Source organism: Ranitomeya variabilis, chromosome 1, assembly GCF_051348905.1.
Source record: "Ranitomeya variabilis isolate aRanVar5 chromosome 1, aRanVar5.hap1, whole genome shotgun sequence".
NCBI lineage: Eukaryota > Metazoa > Chordata > Amphibia > Anura > Dendrobatidae > Ranitomeya > Ranitomeya variabilis.
The window spans coordinates 1087627365-1087650318 of NC_135232.1; the positions used below are offsets into that span (position 1 = coordinate 1087627365).

General features: G+C 44.0%; 1 protein-coding gene across 5 annotated transcripts in view; it reads left to right on the forward strand.

Annotated features, from left to right (window-relative positions):
- The window catches only part of KCNIP4 (potassium voltage-gated channel interacting protein 4), a 1385815-nt gene that overhangs the window by 1099838 nt on the left and 263023 nt on the right, over nucleotides 1-22954 (forward strand). For all 5 annotated transcript variants that reach the window (XM_077279981.1, XM_077279984.1, XM_077279983.1 and 2 more), the window contains one exon: nucleotides 19562-19631. In XM_077279981.1, coding sequence (XP_077136096.1) covers nucleotides 19562-19631 — 70 coding nt within the window. The remainder of the gene's footprint in view (nucleotides 1-19561; nucleotides 19632-22954) is intronic.

Sequence of the window (22954 nt, forward strand, 5' to 3'; positions counted from 1 at the left end):
AATGATACCTTGATATCTGTGATCCGATGTCTTATTCCTAAGAAATACTCATTTTCTCATATGCAAATGAGCTGTTAAGATCTCTGGGACAGACATAGATCTTCCTGAGAGTCTGCCTTCATAAAAAACACTGTAAGGCAAAGTGCACACGTCCGGAATTGCCGTGGAAATTTCCGCGGCAATTCCGGTACTCCCTGCCACGGGAAAAACGCATGAGGAATTGTCATGCGTATTCCCGCTAAACACTAGCGTTTTCCAAGCGATCTGTAGCATCGTTTGGAAAACTGATTGACAGTGTTGGTCACACTTGTCGAGCATAGTGTTTGACAAGTGTGACCAACTTTTTACTATTGATGCTGCCGAGAATGAGAATGACCTCGCGAGACCGCTACGTCATCACAGGTCATTGCCGCAAAGCATTATTGGGAACGGGAGCATCGCGAGGAGCGGGAAGCCTGCCGGGGACACCAGAAGGTGAGAATATCACAATTTTTTATTTTAATAATTTTTTTTAACAATTATATGGTTCCTAGGGCCTGGAGGAGAGTCTCCTTTCCTCCACCCTGGGTACCAACCGCACATGATCCGCTTATTTCCCGCATGGTGGGCATAGCCACATGCGGGAAGTAAGCGGATCATTGCATTCCTAAGTGTGCGGAATCTCTGAGATTCCGCACAAAGAATGATCATGCTGCGTTTTTTTCCGGAATGCGATTCCGCCACAGAAAAAAACGCGACATGTGCACAAAAATTGCGGATTGCATTCTAATAATAGGATGCTTAATGTATGCGTTTTTATAGCAAACAGCAGCGAAAAATACGTGGGAAATCCTGAACGTGTGCACACAGCCTTAGCCTTCAGATACAGCCGCCGCAGTCTATACACTGAATCCTGTACTGACTGAACCCGTACCGGCACAACCCCTGTGACCGAACGCTGAACACTGCCAGCGCCCGTCAAGTTCAGAACGCTATCTGCAGGTTAATAGCATTTTTTCAGATGACAGGTCCCCTTACATTGGGCATTATCCGTGCGGACCGTGTAATGACTGATACTTTGTCTCACACACAGTTGTGCAGTGAGATCAGAGCTAACCCAGTACAGCAAAAGTGAACTTTGTCCTATTAGAAACACATTTGCAGTTGTCAGGTCTGCTGTACTACCGTTACCCCACACTGGCTGTCTATGAGATGGAAGCTGAAGCACTGTGATAAGACACCTGCAAATATACTTGTTGTGTTTGTAATGAGACAACTTTCACTTCTGCTGTACAATAGTAGTGTTCGTTCTGATGTCACTGCACAGCTGTGTGTGACTTTGAGAACAGACTGTCAGTCATTACATGTCTCACACTGGTAACGCCTCCTTTCATTTATAATAAGCTCTGGAGGCAGATTCTCGAAGAGATCATAGATGTCTGGCCCATAGATCGTAAAGGGAACCTGTCAGGTCCCCAGCAGCTTCCTAGTCACCCCATTGTAATGTTATTCACTCATATCCATGTTTAAATAAAGTATGTATAACTTCTGCTTTTCCTATGCTAATTAGGCCTTTGACTAGTCAATGGGGTGTTAGTTTCCCCAGAACAATGCACTGGCGCCTCTTGCACTTCCAGGTCATCGGTTCCCCCAAGAAAACAAAGAAAAGCCTGCATGCGCAGGTCTGTGCTCTGATTGCACAGACTTGATATTTGCAGCACTGGTTGGGGAGACATAATCCATGTCCATCAATACAAGAGGGCCAACCATTGAGGTCAGAGACAAGGTGCCAAGATCAGGCCAGCGACATCCATTCAAGGTGGTGCTTTTAGTTTACATGTGGAAAAGCTGACTTTATTTTAAAGAAAAATCTGTCAGCAGGTTTTTGCTATGTAAGCTGACAGCAATATAATGTAAGGACATAGACCCGGATTACAGCAATGTATCACTTAGTTTACTAGGTGCAGAAGTTGTGACACAATCACAGTTTTCTCTGCTGCAAATCTAGCAGAACTCAAATCCTGAGCTATATAACCCCACCCACACCACTGATTGACAGCGTTTTGTATACATTGTATAGTCCTGTAGTGATAATCTCCTGCTGATAAAACACTGATTTTATGGAAATAGCAAAACTCAGCTTAGTAAGTGACACATCACTGCATTCAGGGTCTCTGCCCATAAATCATGCTGCTCTCAGATTACATAGCAAAGTTATGTTGATATATTCCCTTTAAGTTCTACTGTATGAGAAAACTCTGTGTATAAAGTTGCTGTACTCACTAAGGGTCCTTTTAGTGGTTACTGCAAGAAGCTAAAACATATCTTATTAATTATTTTCCATAAAACAATATCTGACCCCAGTATAAGAAACTAATTTACAAACGTAGGTTGAACCTATTTAGATTAAGAAATTAATGTAATTATAGTTTATAAAGGACAAGTAACATTTTCCAGTCTCTGAGCACTTTTCTTGTCATATGGTTGGACATCTTTGTCAGCTGCAATGTGACAAGACACAAGTGTGCTGCAGATGAAAAGGACAAGAGTTTACAAATGAGGACACACAGTGCAGGAACCTGTAAAGTGACACAATGTCTGACACGGACGGTTCTAACCTAAGGGAGAATGTGCACAGAACGTGACAGTCAGGAAATGCAGCGGAGGAGAGCGCAATGTCTCTGTGTCTCATACTTTTACATTTTTTTTTATCCAGAAACAGCATCAGTCTTATCCATTACCTACATCCAATATTACATCTTAGTTTTAATTATATTAAATGGAGCTAGGTCTGGGGTGAAATAAAGCAGGTCATTTTTTTTTTTTAATCTCCCCTTGTGGAGAGGGACATACCTGGCATGTAAGAGTAAGGAGACTTATAGGCCATGCAAAGCTCCTCTAGGAAATTAAATATATAAATAGTGGGATTGAACTCTGGCTCCACATATTGGAAGTAGCAATCCTGAAAGTCAACATTGACCTTTTAACAAGTCGTGTAGCAAGGCTGATAAAAGGAAACCTGTCAGCAGGTTTTTGCTAATTAAAGCATAAAGCATATTACAGGGTAGGGGTTCCTGATTCCAGGGATGTACCACTTATTAGGCTGTGTGTTATCCTATCAATGCAATCAGTGTATTATCAGTAGGGGATTAACACTGTTGGACTACATCTCTCAAGACCAGAAGTCAGGCTAATCTATGTAACCCCATCCCCACAACTGACTAGCAGCATGCTCACAATGCACAGCAATGAATACACCAACCAGTCCAGTAAGGCTACGTTCACATTAGCGTTGTGCGACGCAGCGTCGGGCGCCGCTGCGGTGACGCATGCGTCATGCACCCCTATATTTAACATGGGGGCGCATGGACATGCGTTGCACTTGCGTTTTGTGACGCATGCGTCACTGCGGCGCACGCGTCAGGGTGCACAGGACGCAGCAAGTTGCATTTTTTGTGCGTCCAAAATCAAGCAAAAAAAGGACGCATGCGTCACAAAACAATGCGTTTTGCATGCGTTGTGCGTTGCTTCGCCGACGCAACACACAACAACGCAAATGTGAACGTAGCCTAAGTGATACATCACTTGAATCAGGCTTTCTTGCCCTTTGCTCAAATTATATAGCAAAAAAACTGCTTTCGGATTCCATTTAAAGGATAAATATTGACTTTTAGGATCGCTACTTCCAAAACGTGGCACTAGATTTCTAGTTCTCTTCTCTCTGAAGAGGCAATTTGAATATTTCATTTTCCAGAGAAGCACTGCACAGCTAATACAGCCAAATCAGATCTCATACTTTGCAATAAGGAGGGGCAACACTCCCAAACACCGTGTCTGCAAATTGAGAGTCTGGTTTGGCTATATTGACTTTTAGGGTCACTGCTTCCAATAGGGGGCAGTAGAGTTCTAGTCCTCTTCATCTGTGAAGACTAGAGGCATTGAATTGCAGAAAGATATAATTCATAGTAAAATCAGTGTGAGCTACACGCAACTGCGGATTTTGCTGCAGGTCTACTGAACATTGCAAATGTGAAATCAATGGTGAGAATCCAAAGAATAAACTGATGGGCTGTAGAACTCGTAATTTTACACAACGTGTGGACAATGTAAAGTCGGTAAAGTCTCATCTACAATCTGTCACAGTAATGCACAATTTCTCCACTAGGTACGAACATTACCTCTCCGTATAGGAAATTTTCCCAACAGACTTGTAATAGAGTTCTGACAACGCTAATGTTAGACACTTGGGCTCATTCACTATTTGGATATGGGAGCATGTTTAGCAAGTCACATTAATCAGGATTAGAGATTGACAGACACCTGGATGTTCGGGTTCCAGAACAGTATCCGGACCTGAACCCGGACCCTATTCACTTGAATGGGGGGCCCGAACATCCAGTGTTTGCCACAATGTCATGTGCATGACAGCGCGGGAAACACCGCTTCTGATTGGTGGTGAAATCATCCCCACTGGTCAGAGAGCCGCGGTTCCCACCCTGTCTTGACAGCGTGAGCGCTCAGCTGTGATCGGAGTTATAAAATTTACCTCCGGTCACTGATGTCAGTGGATGGGACTACAGCTCCCATCATCCGACACCTGCTGTCGCTAATAACAGCGACAGCATGAGCGGCTGATGGGAGTATTCATTAGCCGGTTCCTGCTCTGTAAATAAATAGTTAAAAAAAAAAAACCTGGCGTGAGTTCCCCTGTATTTTTGATAACCAGCCAGGCAAAACTCACAGCTGTGGGCTGCAACCCTGAGCTGTCAACTTCAATTCTGGCTGTGTGTTTATTTACCATGTAACTATAGGATTAGTAATGGAGAGGTGTCTTATAGACACCTCTCCATGACTAAACTGTGGGCTTGATGTCACCTGAAAATACAAAGGTGACATCAACCCCACAAATATGAACACCGCTTGCCACTTCTACAGGGCAAAGCGCCATGATTGGCACATCTAATAGATGCTCCTTTTCTGGGCAGCTGTGGGCTGCTATTTTTAGGCTGGGGGGGTCAATATCCATGGCCCCTTACCAGCCTGAGAGTACCAGCCCCCAGCTATCTTCTTTAGCAAGGCTGGTTGTAAAAAATGGGGGGACCCCACGCCGGTTTTTTAAATTATTTATTTAAATAATTTATTTTTTAAATATGGTGTGGGGACCCCTCTATTGATAACCAGCCTTGTTGAAGCTGGCTGCAAGTGTGCATAGTGGTCACCGCTCACTGCCAGTGTCGGCACCGGAGAATCCTGACAGTTGGCACCATGCGTGATATGAGGATTCATTTAAATCCTAAAGAGGTTTCGGGCCAACTAGTATAAGCTTAGGCACTGCCTTTTTCCTATAATAACCATAACACTTCCATTCTATAAGCTGATAGTAAAGTGTGGCCCCATTCCAATCCTTGCTATGGAGCCCCACGATCACCCTGTGACACCCCTGCACCAATGTTTAACTGATGTTAGAAGATCAGGTTTCTGTTGGGAGTCGGATTGTGAATACATTTGACTGAAAAGAATAAGCTAATCTAAGTGGCAATGTTGAGACTTCACTTACTAAATAGAAGAAAATCCTCTAGTTAGTCCATGACCAAAGATGAAGTAAAGGTTTATCCACATCAATATCTTCTCGGAGGCAGCACCTGTGAAGACTTCATCAAAACGTCCCAAGATGATGAACGAATCTACTGTCAATCCTCGCTGCCTGTCAGTACGATTATATCATTAGCCTCGGGCACAGACACAGAAAAGGCAGATTGGGCTTAATGCATTGCTTCACGATAGCTCGTGGATTGATTTTCTGCACCCGCGCTGTCTTCATATATTCATTTGTAAACTAAGCCTAGTAGTTACTTACGGTAAAATATTGTGTTATCCTGCTTTGGTAGAATTGATATTTTCGCCCTTGATCTCTTTGTAAGGGGAATGATGACGCAGAACCCTTGCAGTTAAACAAATTGTAGTAAAGCTATTTTTTTCACTACAGCCTTTTTCTACAACCATACCCTACGACTTCATGGGTCCTCGTGACCCATAGAACAGTCTTGGCACTTACATGTCATATCTGGTAGTTTTGTACATTTGTTTGTGGCATTATAAACACAGTACACCGAGTTCCAAATTATTATGCAAATTGGATTTAAGCATCTTAAAGATTTAATTTTTTGGTTTATCAACTATCATGGATGATTTGTGTCTCAGGGCTCTTTAGATCACTGAAATTAATCTCAAATTGCTGTCATAATTAGTTTGCCAGGTGAGCAAAATTACAGGAAAACTACTTAAAGAAGCAACGTTTTTATCCTATTACTATATGACGTCATCATATTATATAGCACTGTGTGCTTACAATTGCTCATTTTACCTTTCTACGCAGATAATTCCTCTATTTTATCTGCTCTATCTAGGAACTGGAAGTATCTTGTCCCTTCAAAAATCATTCCCCTCATCAACCCCTGACCCAGCTGCTCCTCCTCCTCCCTGCCAATGACTTTTGCAGAGTCCTGTGAGTCATGCAGGGACAATTGACCTCCTGTTTGTACATAGAGATTAGAAGGATTCAGCTAGTCAGTTTTTAATCATGTGATGTCATAGACCTAATGGAAATCAGAAGAATTAAGTGTTTAGAAGTGCAAAATAAGTAATTGTAAGTACACAGTGCTATATAATATTATGATTGCAATATATTACGAAGATAAAAATGTTGATGGCCATGCTTTTTTAAGAAGGACATGCCACATTGTTAAGCATTGGCACCAGATTCAGGCAATATAAGAAATGAGCAAAGTGGAGGGCACCACCGTCATATCATTGACTAGGATCCACCCGGAGTATGCCATATACAGAATATGTCAAAAGGAGAAAAGAAGACATACACAAAACCAGGGATCACAAAAAGTAAATAAATCAAATTGCAAATTTTATTAAGTCATGAAAGACACATAACCAATTAAAAACACTTAAAAACAACAAGAATAGGTACATACCCCAACAAGGGGATGCCCCCCAAAAGACCTCATAAAGGCTTGTTACCACACAATAAATGCACATAGGGTACAGCAATATACTCAAATGAGATGTATATATAACCTGTCTACATGTGGACCAAAAGATAGCTGCTCCTTAATGTTTCTTAATATTCTCCAGGCATGTAAAGCCTATAGCCTTTCTAGTGTTTACATAAGTATACGGGCATAGCGTTACCACTACAGAAGATGCTACACATGTGTGGCCCAGCACATATAACAGGCCCAGATACAGTGCATGAAATAACAGAGATGTTGGCACCATGGACAACAGTTTAGATGCCAGAAGTATTTAGCACGGTACATAGAATAAATAGATAATAAACCATAAATGTACCTACACACATCCTCATCAGCCAATATTGCAATCTGGAGATGCAAAACAATACTCAACCACACTTAGAACATATAAGTAAAAATACAAGTGTGTAGAACGTGCCATACCAGACCTGCCTGTAAAGACTGGATCAGCTGGACCATAGTGGAAAGAGAAGATCTAAGAAGTATGCATATGCCCTATTAGTCTGCCTGGAGCAGGAGACAACACCCGTGGGGTGTGAAGCCGGTCAAAAAAGGGGGGCACAAGAGCCCAACGCGTGTCGCCACAACTGTGGCTTCATCAGGGGCAAGGTGAACGTGTCCTTGCTTTGACCATATATATATATTAGTAACCTAAGTGAATAATTTCCTACCAGCTGCGTGGAAACTTCCAGGAGACGCTCGATGACACACTACGGAGGGCTACAGGGCCCAAAAAACACCGGAAGTATTGTATAAAATGGAAAATGATATATTTATAGGTGTGCAACCATAGTATATACAGGCACAGATACATACGCGCCTGTGGGCATTAACATCTACCTGTAAATCACATGAAAATACTGTGTCCAAAGCTAGATCGTTATGTTGCAGTCCGGAAAGCGTAATACCATAATAAAGAACTGAGGCAGCCACACCGGGTGTGCTAAGATGGCAGGTAGACGCGCTTCTGCGCATGCGCCAAAGGTCCTGCTCGGCTGTAACAAAGTAACGGAATAGCTGAGCTGAAATCAACATAATGTGCCGCTGATAATACAGGGCGGCCCGATGCACCGAATAAAGGCACTTATTATACAGAGACCACCTAATATATACGCTTTAGATATTAGTACGAGCACTAAAAGAAAAAACAATAGTGTGCAATGTGCATGTTCAATGTTATGGAAAGAAAGCAGTCCATACATCACCCGAATCTACAGCATAATATGCCATATGGATGGGAGGCAGGCTCAAATGAGCCTAGAAATAAGCACCTTGTGCACCTTGCCCCTGATGAAGTGCCACAAAGCCAAATCGGGCACCGAAGTTATTATATCTGCACAGGAAAAGAACTGCCATAATTGCACATGTCCAAACCTGGTATATAGAGGCACAGGTGTAAATGCGCCAGTGGACATTGCCATCTGCTCATACACCACATACAAACGCAAAAGAGAATATATATACAAAAAGAATAATTATACAAAAAAATACAAGTAATTATGTTAAGGAACAGAAGTGTCATACCATAATGAAGGACTGAAGCAGCCACAACAAGTGGCTCCCAGCAGTCCAAATCTTTTTCGAAAAAGTCTGTAAAGACATTGAAAAACTCAGATCGGATCCACATCAACAAGACAATTTAGGTAAGATGGAAAGGGAGGCATTACAACGTCTGATGACTAATAACAACTTTATAGTACGGGAGGCAGATAAAGGAGGGAATGTTGTGTTGTGGCCACATGATTTATATATCAAGGAGATTACGCGTCAACTTCACAATAGGCAGTGCTATACGGTGTTACCTTCAGACCCTACACAGTTTTTTAAGGATAAAATCGATTGCTTGATTAATAGGGCCCTTTTGGACAATACCATCACCAAGAAGGAGGCTGATTTTTTGAAGACACCCCATCCTGTGGTACCCACTTTCTACGCCTTGCCCAAGATTCACAAATCATTGACAGATCCACCAGGGAGACCAATAGTCTCCGGCTTAGGTAGTATCTTTGAAAGACCGTGTATTTATGTGGACCATTTTCTTCAACCTTTGGTTACCTCTCTGAAATCATTTACTAGGGATTCTACTCACTTGATACAGATCCTGGAGAGTTTGGAGATCCCAGTGGGAACCTATCTAATAAGCATGGACGTGGAATCCTTGTATACGAGCATCCACCATCAACCAGGTATGCAAGCTACTGCGTATTTTCTGGAGAAAGATACACATCGGGTCACAGAACATAGAGACTTTATTCTTCAACTTTTATTTTTTATCTTGGACAAGAACTATTTTGTTTTCGATAGAAAGTTTTTTCGTCAGTTATCTGGTACAGCGATGGGTGCACGATGTGCACCCTCGTATGCTAATTTATTTCTTGGATGGTGGGAGGATGTAGTTGTTTATAAACATCAAGCATTTGGATCCAATATATTATGTTGGCAACGATATATTGACGATATTCTGTTTCTATGGACTGGCCCTCTGGAGGAATGTGACAGGTTTATCGCGGACCTGAACGACAATTCATTTAACATCAAACTCACTTCTGTTGTTTCAGACCAAAGCATTGACTTTCTGGATCTCAAACTTTCCATACAAGATTCAGGCATCATGAGTTCTCTATTCAGGAAAATCACCGCCACCAATAGTCTCCTACACTATACAAGTTTCCATCCATATCATCTGAAGAGAGGGATACCTAAGGGACAATTTCTACGACTAAGAAGAAACTGTAGTACGGACACCGATTTTTTGCAACAAGCAAAGGATCTTTCTGGGCGGTTTAAGAGGAGAGGTTACCCCCAAAGGGCCATTTCTAGTGCCTTCCAGCACGCCCGGCAACAGGATAGAAGCAATCTTCTTGTGAAAAAGGTACGTGACTCCTCTCGTCCCTTATCATTAATTACCACTTACAACAACCAGTGGGCGGACATTCGAAAAATATTGAATAATAATTGGGACATTTTGATGAGTGAGAAAAGAATAGTACCTTTTGTGTCAAGATCTCCATGTTTGGTAGCCAGAAGAGCCAAAAATCTGAGGGATTCATTATGCCATAGCCACTATCAAAGACCGACCTCAAGATTAAATAATGGTACTAGGATATATGGTTCCTATCCATGTGGCAATTGTACGATTTGCCAATATATGATAGCACAGGATGGCTACTCAGTGTCTACCTTGTCTTCACAGATTCGACCCAGGGAGTTCTTTAACTGTAGATCGAAGAACATCATTTATGCGATCTTTTGTGACTGCCCAAAAATATATGTTGGACAAACGTCACAAGAATTCAGAAGACGGATACAGCAACATCTATCCAACATTGCCACGGCCTACAGAGATCGAGAGAAGAAGAAGGCCCTAACATCAGTGGCAACACATTTTTTGGATGTCCATCGGGGCAAGACTTCTGGCCTTAAGGTCATGGGACTTGAAAGTGTCAAGGCCAATATCAGAGGCGGGGACATAACCAACAGCTTACTTCGCTGTGAAACTAAGTGGATATTTAATTTAAAGAGTCTGGCACCCCAGGGCCTTAACGAGGAACTACTCTTCACAGGCTTCTATAAAAAACTTTGACTTGGGGTGTCTAATAACTAATAGGTGTATATTTATATATATATCTTGTGCTCTTTATTGTTTTGTCCTTGATATCCACTAGACTTTTCTCAGCACTAATAGTTTGTTTGATAACCCAAAATGGTCTTGTGTGTCCTAGGCCCCTTCTGGCAGGAGGTGTGGCACCACTATTATCATCCATTCTGCATGCCTGTTTGGCATCCCACAAATATAGGCTCCGTAGTTCCTCATATATATGTATATTTCTGGCTATTTGGCATCCCATCTATTTATCCTTTTTGCGTCGGTCCACTACTTTGCATGCTTTGACCAGGTTATATTTCGGATGGGGTATCATTTTAACACCTCTATAGATATATTTATATATACATTGGGTCCACCTATTAGTGCAACGTCTTTTATTTTTATTTTCTAAAATGAGATACAAGATGTGATGTTACCGTTTAAACTTTTTATAAGCCCATTACTTCTACATTATGTTTCCATCTTTCTATTGGAATCATTAAATATAATGGCACCTTTAGGGGTCCTTCGTATTTACGCATGTGGCTTTTTTATTGTTGTTTTCACTGCTTAAATATACATCTGTGTTATGCGGCGCTTCATATATAATCTACCGTTGTTTCAATCATGATACGACAGGACACATGTGTTGTCTCGCGCTTGCTCATATACTAGTATATACATCGACTTATGCGACGTTCAACACTGGGTGTGTTTGGTTACTTGTGTCTTTGGACATTTTTGCGTATCAATTCTATAACATCTGAAGTGTAGTACACGTGTGTATATATTTATTTCTGGCTTCTATATGTTCATCCGAGCCTGGCTCCCATTTACTTGGTCTCTGTGCTATCAATGTGGGTGTGTAAAGGCTTCTTACCTGTCATAACATCGAACGTGCACATTATTATTCCTTTAGCATTCTACTAAAATTCAAAGTCTGTATATAAAGTGTTCTCTATTTATGGAGGCTTCCGCTTTGTGCACCCTGCATCATTAGCGGAACGTCATGTTGATCGCAGCTCAGCTATTTCGGTACTCTGTGACAGGCGAGCAAGGTTTTTTGCCGCATACATAGTGGCGCGTCCATCCGCCATCTCAGCCCACTTGTTGTGGCTGCTTCAGTCCTTCATTATGGTATGACACTTCTGTTCCTTAACATAATTACTTGTATTTTTTTGTATAATTATTCTTTTTGTATATATATTCTCTTTTGCGTTTGTATGTGGTGTATGAGCAGATGGCAATGTCCACTGGCGCATTTACACCTGTGCCTCTATATACCAGGTTTGGACATGTGCAATTATGGCAGTTCTTTTCCTGTGCAGATATAATAACTTCGGTGCCCGATTTGGCTTTGTGGCACTTCATCAGGGGCAAGGTGCTTATTTCTAGGCTCATTTGAGCCTGCCTCCCATCCATATGGCATATTATGCTGTAGATTCGGGTGATGTATGGACTGCTTTCTTTCCATAACATTGAACATGCACATTGCACACTATTGTTTTTTCTTTTAGTGCTCGTACTAATATCTAAAGCGTATATATTAGGTGGTCTCTGTATAATAAGTGCCTTTATTCGGTGCATCGGGCCGCCCTGTATTATCAGCGGCACATTATGTTGATTTCAGCTCAGCTATTCCGTTACTTTGTTACAGCCGAGCAGGACCTTTGGCGCATGCGCAGAAGCGCGTCTACCTGCCATCTTAGCACACCCGGTGTGGCTGCCTCAGTTCTTTATTATGGTATTACGCTTTCCGGACTGCAACATAACGATCTAGCTTTGGACACAGTATTTTCATGTGATTTACAGGTAGATGTTAATGCCCACAGGCGCGTATGTATCTGTGCCTGTATATACTATGGTTGCACACCTATAAATATATCATTTTCCATTTTATACAATACTTCCGGTGTTTTTTGGGCCCTGTAGCCCTCCGTAGTGTGTCATCGAGCGTCTCCTGGAAGTTTCCACGCAGCTGGTAGGAAATTATTCACTTAGGTTACTAATATATATATATGGTCAAAGCAAGGACACGTTCACCTTGCCCCTGATGAAGCCACAGTTGTGGCGACACGCGTTGGGCTCTTGTGCCCCCCTTTTTTGACCGGCTTCACACCCCACGGGTGTTGTCTCCTGCTCCAGGCAGACTAATAGGGCATATGCATACTTCTTAGATCTTCTCTTTCCACTATGGTCCAGCTGATCCAGTCTTTACAGGCAGGTCTGGTATGGCACGTTCTACACACTTGTATTTTTACTTATATGTTCTAAGTGTGGTTGAGTATTGTTTTGCATCTCCAGATTGCAATATTGGCTGATGAGGATGTGTGTAGGTACATTTATGGTTTATTATCTATTTATTCTATGTACCGTGCTAAATACTTCTGGCATCTAAACTGTTGTCCATGGTGCCAACATCTCTGTTATTTCATGCACTGTATCTGGGCCTGTTATAAGTGCTGGGCCACACATGTGTAGCATCTTCTGTAGTGGTAACGCTATGCCCGTATACTTATGTAAACACTAGAAAGGCTATAGGCTTTACATGCCTGGAGAATATTAAGAAACATTAAGGAGCAGCTATCTTTTGGTCCACATGTAGACAGGTTATATATACATCTCATTTGAGTATATTGCTGTACCCTATGTGCATTTATTGTGTGGTAACAAGCCTTTATGAGGTCTTTTGGGGGGCATCCCCTTGTTGGGGTATGTACCTATTCTTGTTGTTTTTAAGTGTTTTTAATTGGTTATGTGTCTTTCATGACTTAATAAAATTTGCAATTTGATTTATTTACTTTTTGTGATCCCTGGTTTTGTGTATGTCTTCTTTTCTCCTTTTGACAGATTCAGGCAATATGAGGCAAAGAAAAAGGAACTCCCTGCTGTCAAAAAGCATCAAACAGAGCAGTTGGACATGATGTGAAAACATTAGATAATTCACAAAAACGTAGGCGTGATCATAGTAATGTGAAGAGATTTGTGACTGATACAGAGTGCAGACAGAGTTCATGCAGATAAAGGCATTATGAGGAAGGTTTCTGCTAGACAAATTCATCAGATTAAGCTGCTAAAATATTATTACAAAGCATCAAACAGCTACTTCAAATATGCAGCTGCTGGTATCTCTGGAGTCCTGCAAACCTCAAGGTATAGGATCCTCCAGAAGCTTACAGATGTGCATAAACTTACTGTAGCTATGTGTCCACCCAGTCGGCTTCCACTAATCATAATGTAATTAGGCACCATGGAGCATAATGTAATAAAGCCTCAATTGGTATTCCCTGCTTTGCATCTTGTGGGGTTATGTGTGTCTTATGTTCCTCTCTTCAGGTGGCCTCTCTGATACACATTATTACAGACTGGACAAAGACAAGACTTCTGGGATCTTCTTTCATTTTTTGACTTTAATGTACCAGGTGTTTAAGGTTGTGGGTGTATGTGTCTCTACAAACACAGGGGACTGATCTCAAGAAGAAAGTAGAAAAGGAAAGACATGTTTGGGTTCTGATTGTTTGTGCTGTGTCTTGGAAGGGCTAGGATCTGCTGGTGTGGTCAGATCTTGGTGCCACCAATTGGACCTTTAGAGACTGAGGATCAGGACTATGAGGTATTGTGTTGTCTTGTCTACCCTGCTGGATTTGAAGAGCTATTTTAAGGATAAGTGTTTTCCCTTCGTGCCATATTACTGGATGGCGCCCCTGGATTTTTTCCTGTTTCCGTGTAACAGACTCTTGGGAATTATATCTGTTTGGTGGAATATTCTCAAAGTGACACAAAGTTTGTTGGATTGTTCACTGGTTTGCTGTCTGTGCTTGTTCTGCCATACTACCCGTCACACCTACTATTCAGCTACTCCTAAACATTGCTCATAAGCAGGAATGGTAGCAGTGGGCCGAGACTTACATGAAGACTACCGGTAATTTTAAGATAGGCTCGTTTGCTGAGGAGTGCCATTGCAACCCTGGATGGTCCAGGTGGATGGAGTGGTAGATGGTTGATGTATCACAACCGTGTCCCAATAAGTCTGCAACGTCAACAAGGAGGTGGCGGAGTCATGTTTTGGTCCCGAATCAAGAAGGAGAACTGATAGGCTCCTTTTGGGTCCTTGGAGGTGTGAATATGACCTCAGCAAAGTATATAGAGTTTCTGACTGAGCACTTTCTTCCATGGCATAAAATGAAGAACTGTGCCATCCATAGCAAAATAATCTTCATGCATGACAATGTACCATCTCATGCTGCAAAGACCTCTTAGGGTACGTGCACACGGTCAGTAAACGCTGCCGGTTGGACGCTGAGTACATCTGCAGCGTCCAGATGTTACAGCACAGTGGATGGGATCTCAAGAAATCCCATGCCCACTATGTGTGCACCAACGCCCGCGGCTTACCAGCAGGGATGCACATGCGGCACGTCTTTCCAGACAGCAGCATGTCAATGTAGCTTGCGGAGACGCGAGTCTCCACAAAGTAAAATCTCACACATACAATGTATCGGATGTGGTGATTCCGCATGGTTCAATGAACGTTCAAAAGCCGGCAGCACTTTGGACGCAACGGACATGTGCTGCGTCAAAAGTGGTGCCGATTACTGTCCGCGTGCACCTTCCCTGAGTCACTGGCTCCTAAGGGTATAAAATGAGAGATACTAATGGACTAGCCACCATTCTCCCCTTACCTCAACCCTATTCAGCACCTTTGGAGAATCCTCAAGTAAAAGATCTATGAGGGTTTAAGACAGTTCACATCAAAACATCAGCTCTGGGGCTATTCTGACATCTCTTCAAGCAGAAACTATCCAAAAGCTCACAAGTTCAATGAATGCAAGAATTGAGAAAGGTGATACCAAAGAAGGGCTCCTAAATTAACCTGTAACTTGGCCTGCTAAAATGTTTTTGATTGATAAGCTTTTAATTACAGTAAATATGACTTATTAATGCTGATTATGCAAATTGTCTCTTCAGAGAGGAAGAGATACAGAACTCTAGTGCCACCTATTGGAAGGTAGCAATCCTACAAGTCAATGTTGACCCTTTAACGAGCCTTGCCACATAACTTAAGGTACCTTCACACGAAACGACGCTGCAGCGATAGCGACAACGATGCCGATCGCTGCAGCGTCGCTGTTTGATCGCTGGAGAGCTGTCACACAGACCGCTCTCCAGCGACCAACGATGCCGAGGTCCCCGGGTAACCAGGGTAAACATCGGGTTGCTAAGCGCAGGGCCGCGCTTAGTAACCCGATGTTTACCCTGGTTACCAGCGTAAAATGTAAAAAAAACAAACAGTACATACTTACATTCGCGTCCCCCGGCGTCCGCTTCCTGCACTGACTGACTGACTGAGCGCCGGCAGTAGCAGGGCACAGCGGTGACGTCACCGGTGTGCTGTGCTTTCACTTTCACTTTGCGGCGCTCAGTCAGTGTGGGAAGCAGACGCAGGGGGATGCGAATGTAAGTATGTACTGTTTGTTTTTTTTACATTTTACACTGGTAACCAGGGTAAACATCGGGTTACTAAGCGCGGCCCTGCGCTTAGTAACCCGATGTTTACCCTGGTTACCAGTGTAAAATATCGCTGGTATCGTTGCTTTTGCTGTCAAACACAACGATACACGGCGATCGGACGACCAAATAAAGTTCTGAACTTTATTCAGCGACCAGCGACATCACAGCAGGATCCTGATCGCTGCTGCGTGTCAAACTAAACGATATCGCTATCCAGGACGCTGCAACGTCACGGATCGCTAGCGATATCGTTACAAAGTCGTTTCGTGTGAAGGTACCTTTAGGATAATAGCCAAACCAGAATCTGTCACTTATCTTTAAGGAGGCCAATTGGTGGTTGATACAGAAAGAGATATCACACTTTCACCAGCAGCAGGATCGCTGGGACGTGTGATAGACTGCAGCGGTCCGGCGATTAGAGTAGCATGTCATTGGATGTTTTTCTTATAACACGCTGCTTAAGTCACCTGACTGCTGCAGACAATCACAGGTTGCAGCAGTCCTGTTGCTAGTTAAGGGATAGCATCTCTTCTTCCTGTGTCAGCGCAGACCGCGGTTCGGATTTCAGATGTATTCAGGTGAGTATCAATTAGTTTATCTTTTATAGAGAAAATTTTCTTTTTGCCCTGAAAACTACTTTAAGTTCCATTGTGCATTTCTGGGAAGCGACTCCATTCCACAGCTTGTCCCGTTTAGGTGTTTCTCATGGGGATGCAGCAACCACTTTATGCACTTCCGCTCTAGGCCCCTGTGGGTCCCTTTGACCAGTAAAATGTTTGTAGTGGTTACCGCTCACATATGGTGGCACAGTACACTTGACAATTACATTATAAACACAGTACACTTCCAGTTTAGATTGCACAGTGTCAGCGATCATCCATCCTTCAGTTTTCCTGCAGGTTTGCATAGTTATGCCTTGTTTCTTTGTAGGTCCTTCTCACTAGTGATACTTTTCATGGAATTCCCCCCAATGTCTCATGGATGCAACAGTATATTTCCCATCACTCTACACAACAGGAGCCGAGACTAATATACAGTATATGTTGGTGGAAATAAGCTGTTGATATGAAAACCTGCTCATTTGAACATTAGTTTGTTGGTGATCCAAACTGTGCTCTCTATAGGCCTGCATGGAATTTTTGCCCATTCATCCAGAAGATCATAGGTGTAGTCAGATACTAATGTTGGAGGACAGGGAAAGGTTCACAATCTCCATTCATCTCAAAGATGTTGGATATGGTTGAGGTCTGGGCACTGTGCAGCCAGTCATGTTCTTCCATACCAAAAACTGTCACACAAAAGTCTCTATGGATACTACTTTGTGCACTGGGAACAGTCATGGGGAATAGAAAAAGGTCTTCCCCAAACTGTTCCCACAAAGTTGATGACCACAATAGTCCAAAATGTCTTTACATGTTGATGGATTACAGCATTAAGATTTCTCGTTAATGTAACCAAGCGCCTAGGCCAACCCAAAAAAGAAAGAAAAAAATGTAGGATTATCCTCCACCAATCTGTACAGGTGGCACAATGCAGTCAGCCAGGCAACGTTCCCCTGGCATTCGCCAAACCCAGATTCGTCCATCAGATGCCAGATAGAGTAGCGTGAACCATCACTCTGCAAAACATTTCCATTTCTCCAGAGTCCAGTAGTGCCATCTTTACACCAGTCCATCTCATGCTTGACACTGTATTTGGTGATGGGAGGCTTCCATTCAACTGCTTGGCCATGGAAACCCATGCCAAGCTCCCGACACTGTTTTTGTGCTGATGATATTGCAGCGCCCCAGAGTCCTGGTCGTTGCAGTACTGATGCTCCGCCGCTAAGGGGGGCTATGGTACGTCTGATGGCACTGAAGGAGTTCACCTGACCAGGTATCACAGACACCAATACACTTCACAGTCTGGCCTCCAGGGGGAGCTAAGGGTGCTATGTATTAGGCCACTCCTCACAATCTGGTAAACTGGGGGTTAGATAGGAAGTTAGGGTGAAGCTGACTGGGTTGGAACCAGGCAATATCCTGTGGCAGAGGGTGTTGCAGGGGAAGATTCAGGGGGGTCCCTGTCAGGGGTGGGATCCTGACAGAGGCCTAGCGAACAGAAAGAACGTTACGGGACCGCGCCTGCACTTCATTGCGGCGGTACCCCAAGAAAGGACAAGAAGCGAGGTTTATTGTGCTGAGTGAGAAACGAGATCAACGCAACAAGGAGAAACACCAGTAGGAGTCGTGCTGTAAGATCGAGGCAACATCCTACTGAGGCGCGTAGCCGGTGGCTGGAACGCCGAGGAAGTATTGAGCTCCAGGCCTTACTTCAAACCTAAGGCAGGACAGTCAGTTCTAGGCTGGCTGTCTCACCCAAAATCACCTAAGCAGACACAGGGGCAACATTTGGAGAGGGGCGACTCTAGGGTCCCGGAAGACCTCCGAGCCTACCCGTCATACGGGTGCGTCCTAGCCATATCATCTGGGGGAAGAAGAAGAACATCATAATCGAGTTGTGAGGACTATCCCGTAAGCACAGCAGGGAAGGACTACAACACACAAGCGTTAGAAGGTAGGCACAGATTTCCACCTGCAAAGGGAACTCTGGAGGTGCCATCGGACCGGCCGGACTAGTAGCCCGGTTAACCGTATTCCGGACTGAGGATCCTGAAGCCTTCAGTAAAGAGGTAAAGAGACTGCAACCTGGTGTCCTCGTTATTCACCGCGACCTACACCACACCACAACATCATCACATTCTCAACTTTTACTGGACGCCCCTCAGCAGGGTCACGGACCGGGCCTAGCCATCGTGACAACCCCAGAACTGAGTCACAGAGGCCCGGTACTGGGAGCCCCTCGGCCCTGCGGCAGTGGGGGCGCTCCAATATTACCAGAGGAGTCTTGGACTCTGCAGTTATTGAGTCAGCAGAGCCTTGATGATGTTTTTTCTTTACCATGAGCTATTCTTTCACAATAGTTATACACATGTCAATGGCACTGCATGAAAGACCCAAATTCCATTATTAATGCGTCTCTCCCAATATTTGCATCCACATAGTGCATTTCCAAACACAAGTGTGTCTGTATGTGAATCATAATGGTCCTGGTCACCCGACAGCCTCTACTTCCTTCTGCAGCAATGTCGTCCTGACACTTTGTAATACATGAACTCCTTATATGCTTTACAAAAGACATGGTGATTAAAAAAGTGTAGGAGGAAAAATACACAAAAATAATTATCTCACACATCCTTGAGCAACTGCTGCATACGTCCACATGACAGCCCACATACACGGAATTATCTCCTACTCATTTTCTTACCTTAGGTTCTATAGCAAACCCAGGAGAAAACTGATGTGAAATATGACAAGACATGTATTTTAAAAAATAAACTAGTGTCAGAAAAATCAATGCACAACATGTTTCATCACTAGCATTTTTTTTCCCTTTCCAGGAATGTCCCAGTGGGATTGTCAATGAAGATACGTTTAAAGACATTTACGCTCAGTTCTTCCCACAGGGAGGTAAGTGGTACTTTATATCTCTGCAATTCACAGCTAAGATCTACGAAGTGTAATGTAAGCTGCAATCTCAGTAAGATCCCGCTAAGTGCAACACAAACATGAATCAACAATCTGCCTGCGATGAACACAGCAGATGCTCGGCAGTAACACTGGCAGCACTTGTGCTAAATATTCTTCAATGTGCTTATTATATCCTCCAGAACGTGCTCCTTAGAAAAGGAAAAATAATAAACAAGACAGAGCTGTATAAAATCTGTACCTCTATCATGTAGAGATGTTTCCTATGTTGGCTCTATATTTAATCTATATCAATAACACATCCTATAATAAGGACAGGTTTGCAGGGGTGTAGGGCCATTACTGTGGGTCCATAGTGTGGTCATTATACTGGCCATTATAGACACAGAAATTGTTACCCACATGGTTGTGAAACCTCTGAGCCACGGTCCGGTGAGAGCCCAGAGGGGTGTAACTAAGTGCACACCTGGTTCTTTGCTGTGCTCCTCTAGGTCCGACCCCGCAGCCATGGCAGCTGACCCTCAAGGGGACAGAGAAGCAGGACCAGCCAGGAACTGGATAGCAGGAGGTGTGGGGCTGGTAGACAGATGGCACAAACAGGATTGGTACAGATACACAGGACGGCCAAAGGTATGGGATCAGAGGCTCAGATTCACAGGTGCTCGTTTAGATGGGTCAGGACTAGGCACAGGCAGGATAGGTTTGGGTATAGGTAAAGCAGGACAGAGTGGATCAGGTGTAGACTGGGCGGACAGGGTCAGGTAAACGGGGCGGACAGGAACAGATTCAGAGTACTGGTACAGGGACCTTACAACTAGGTGGTAGTAAACTCACTGGTACTAATGTTGCTAAGGCTTCTCCCATTTAGTGAAGGTGCCTGACATACCTAATGTCTCCCAGACACTGGCTGGGGACATTTTCAGAAGTGCGCACGGCCCCTTTAAGAAGCAGTGAGTGTGTGCGCCCTAAGCGTTCTCCCAGGAGAGCTGTCATGAATCCCAATGGCTAGGGATAGCAAGGGACAAGCAAAGTAATACAAAATATCGGACGAGCTCTAGGGTGATGGAACCTGGGCTGACCGCTGCCCTACGCCTGACAAACGCAACTAGAGATAGCCAGGGAGCGTGCCTACGTTGGTTCTAGACGCCACGCACCAGCCTAAGAGCTAACTAGTACTGCAGAGAAAATAAAGACCTCACTTGCCTCCAGAGGAATGAACCCCAAAAGGTACAGTTGCCCCCCACATGTATTGACGGTGAAATGAGAGGAAGGCACACACATAGAGATGATATATATATGCCAACTCATGGCACATGGGGAGAACCTCAGTCCACTAGAGCTACCAGCTAGCATAGAGACATAATAAGCAAGCTGGACAAAAAACCAAACAACTGAAAATCAGCACTTATCTTATCCTGAAAGATCTGGGAGCAGGTAGGCAGGAACCAAACAGGGCACATCTGAATACATTGATAGCCGGCAAGGGAAATGACAGAAAGGCCAGGTAAAATAGGAAACACCCAGCCTCTGATGGACAGGTGGAAACCAAAGGCCGCAACCCACCAAAGTCACCCAGTACCAGCAGTAACCACCAGAGGGAGCCCACAAACAGAATCCACAACAGTACCCCCCCCCTGAGGAGGGGTCACCGAACCCTCACGAGAACCCCCAGGGCGATCAGGGTGAGCTCTATGGAAGGCGCGGACCAAATCAGTCGCATTAACATCGGAGGCGACCACCCAGGAATTATCCTCCTGACCATAACCCTTCCACTTAACCAAATACTGGAGTTTGCGTCTGGAAACACGAGAATCCAAGATCTTCTCAACAACATACTCCAATTCTCCCTCCACCAGCACCGGAGCAGGAGGCTCAACCGAAGGAACAACGGGCACCTCATACCTCCGCAACAACGACCGATGGAACACATTATGAATAGCAAACGATGCTGGGAGATCCAAACGAAAAGATACAGGGTTAAGAATCTCCGAGATCCTATAAGGACCGATGAACCGAGGCTTGAACTTAGGAGAAGAGACCTTCATAGGGACAAAACGAGAAGACAACCACACCAAATCCCCAACAAGAAGTCGGGGACCCACGCGGCGACGGCGATTAGCAAACTGCTGAGTCTTCTCCTGAGATAACTTCAAATTGTCCACCACCTGATTCCAAATCTGATGTAGCCTGTCCACCACCACGTCCACTCCAGGACAATCCGAAGACTCCACCTGACCAGAGGAAAAACGAGGATGAAACCCCAAATTACAAAAAAAAGGAGAGACCAACGTGGCAGAACTAGCCCGATTATTAAGAGCAAATTCGGCCAGTGGCAAAAAAGCAACCCAGTCATCCTGATCAGCAGAAACAAAACACCTCAAATAAGTTTCCAAGGTCTGATTAGTTCGCTCCGTCTGGCCATTCGTCTGAGGATGGAATGCAGACGAGAAAGACAAATCAATGCCCATATTGGCACAAAACGTCCGCCAAAATCTAGACACAAACTGGGATCCCCTGTCAGAAACGATATTCTCCGGAATCCCATGCAAACGAACCACGTTCTGAAAAAGTAAAGGGACCAACTCAGAGGAGGAAGGCAACTTAGGCAAGGGCACCAAATGAACCATCTTAGAAAAGCGGTCACACACAACCCAGATAACGGACATTTTCTGTGAAACCGGGAGATCAGAAATAAAATCCATGGAAATGTGCGTCCAAGGCCTCTTCGGGATGGGCAAGGATAACAACAACCCACTGGCCCGAGAACAGCAAGGCTTAGCTCGAGCACACACTTCACAAGACTGCACAAAGGTACGCACATCCCTAGACAAGGAAGGCCACCAAAAAGACCTGGCCACCAAGTCTCTAGTACCAAATATTCCAGGATGACCAGCCAACACAGAAGAATGGACCTCGGAGATGACTCTACTGGTCCAATCATCCGGAACAAACAGTCTTTCTGGTGGACAACGATCAGGTTTATCCGCCTGAAACTCCTGCAATGCACGTCGCAAGTCTGGGGATACGGCGGACAATATCACCCCATCCCTAAGGATACCAGTAGGCCCAGAGTCTCCAGGAGAGTCAGGCACAAAACTCCTGGAAAGAGCATCTGCCTTCACATTCTTTGAACCTGGCAGGTATGAAACCATGAAATTGAAACGAGAAAAAAACAACGACCAACGAGCCTGTCTAGGATTCAAACGCCTGGCAGACTCAAGGTAAATGAGATTCTTGTGATCAGTCAAGACCACCACACGATGTTTAGCACCCTCAAGCCAATGACGCCACTCCTCAAATGCCCA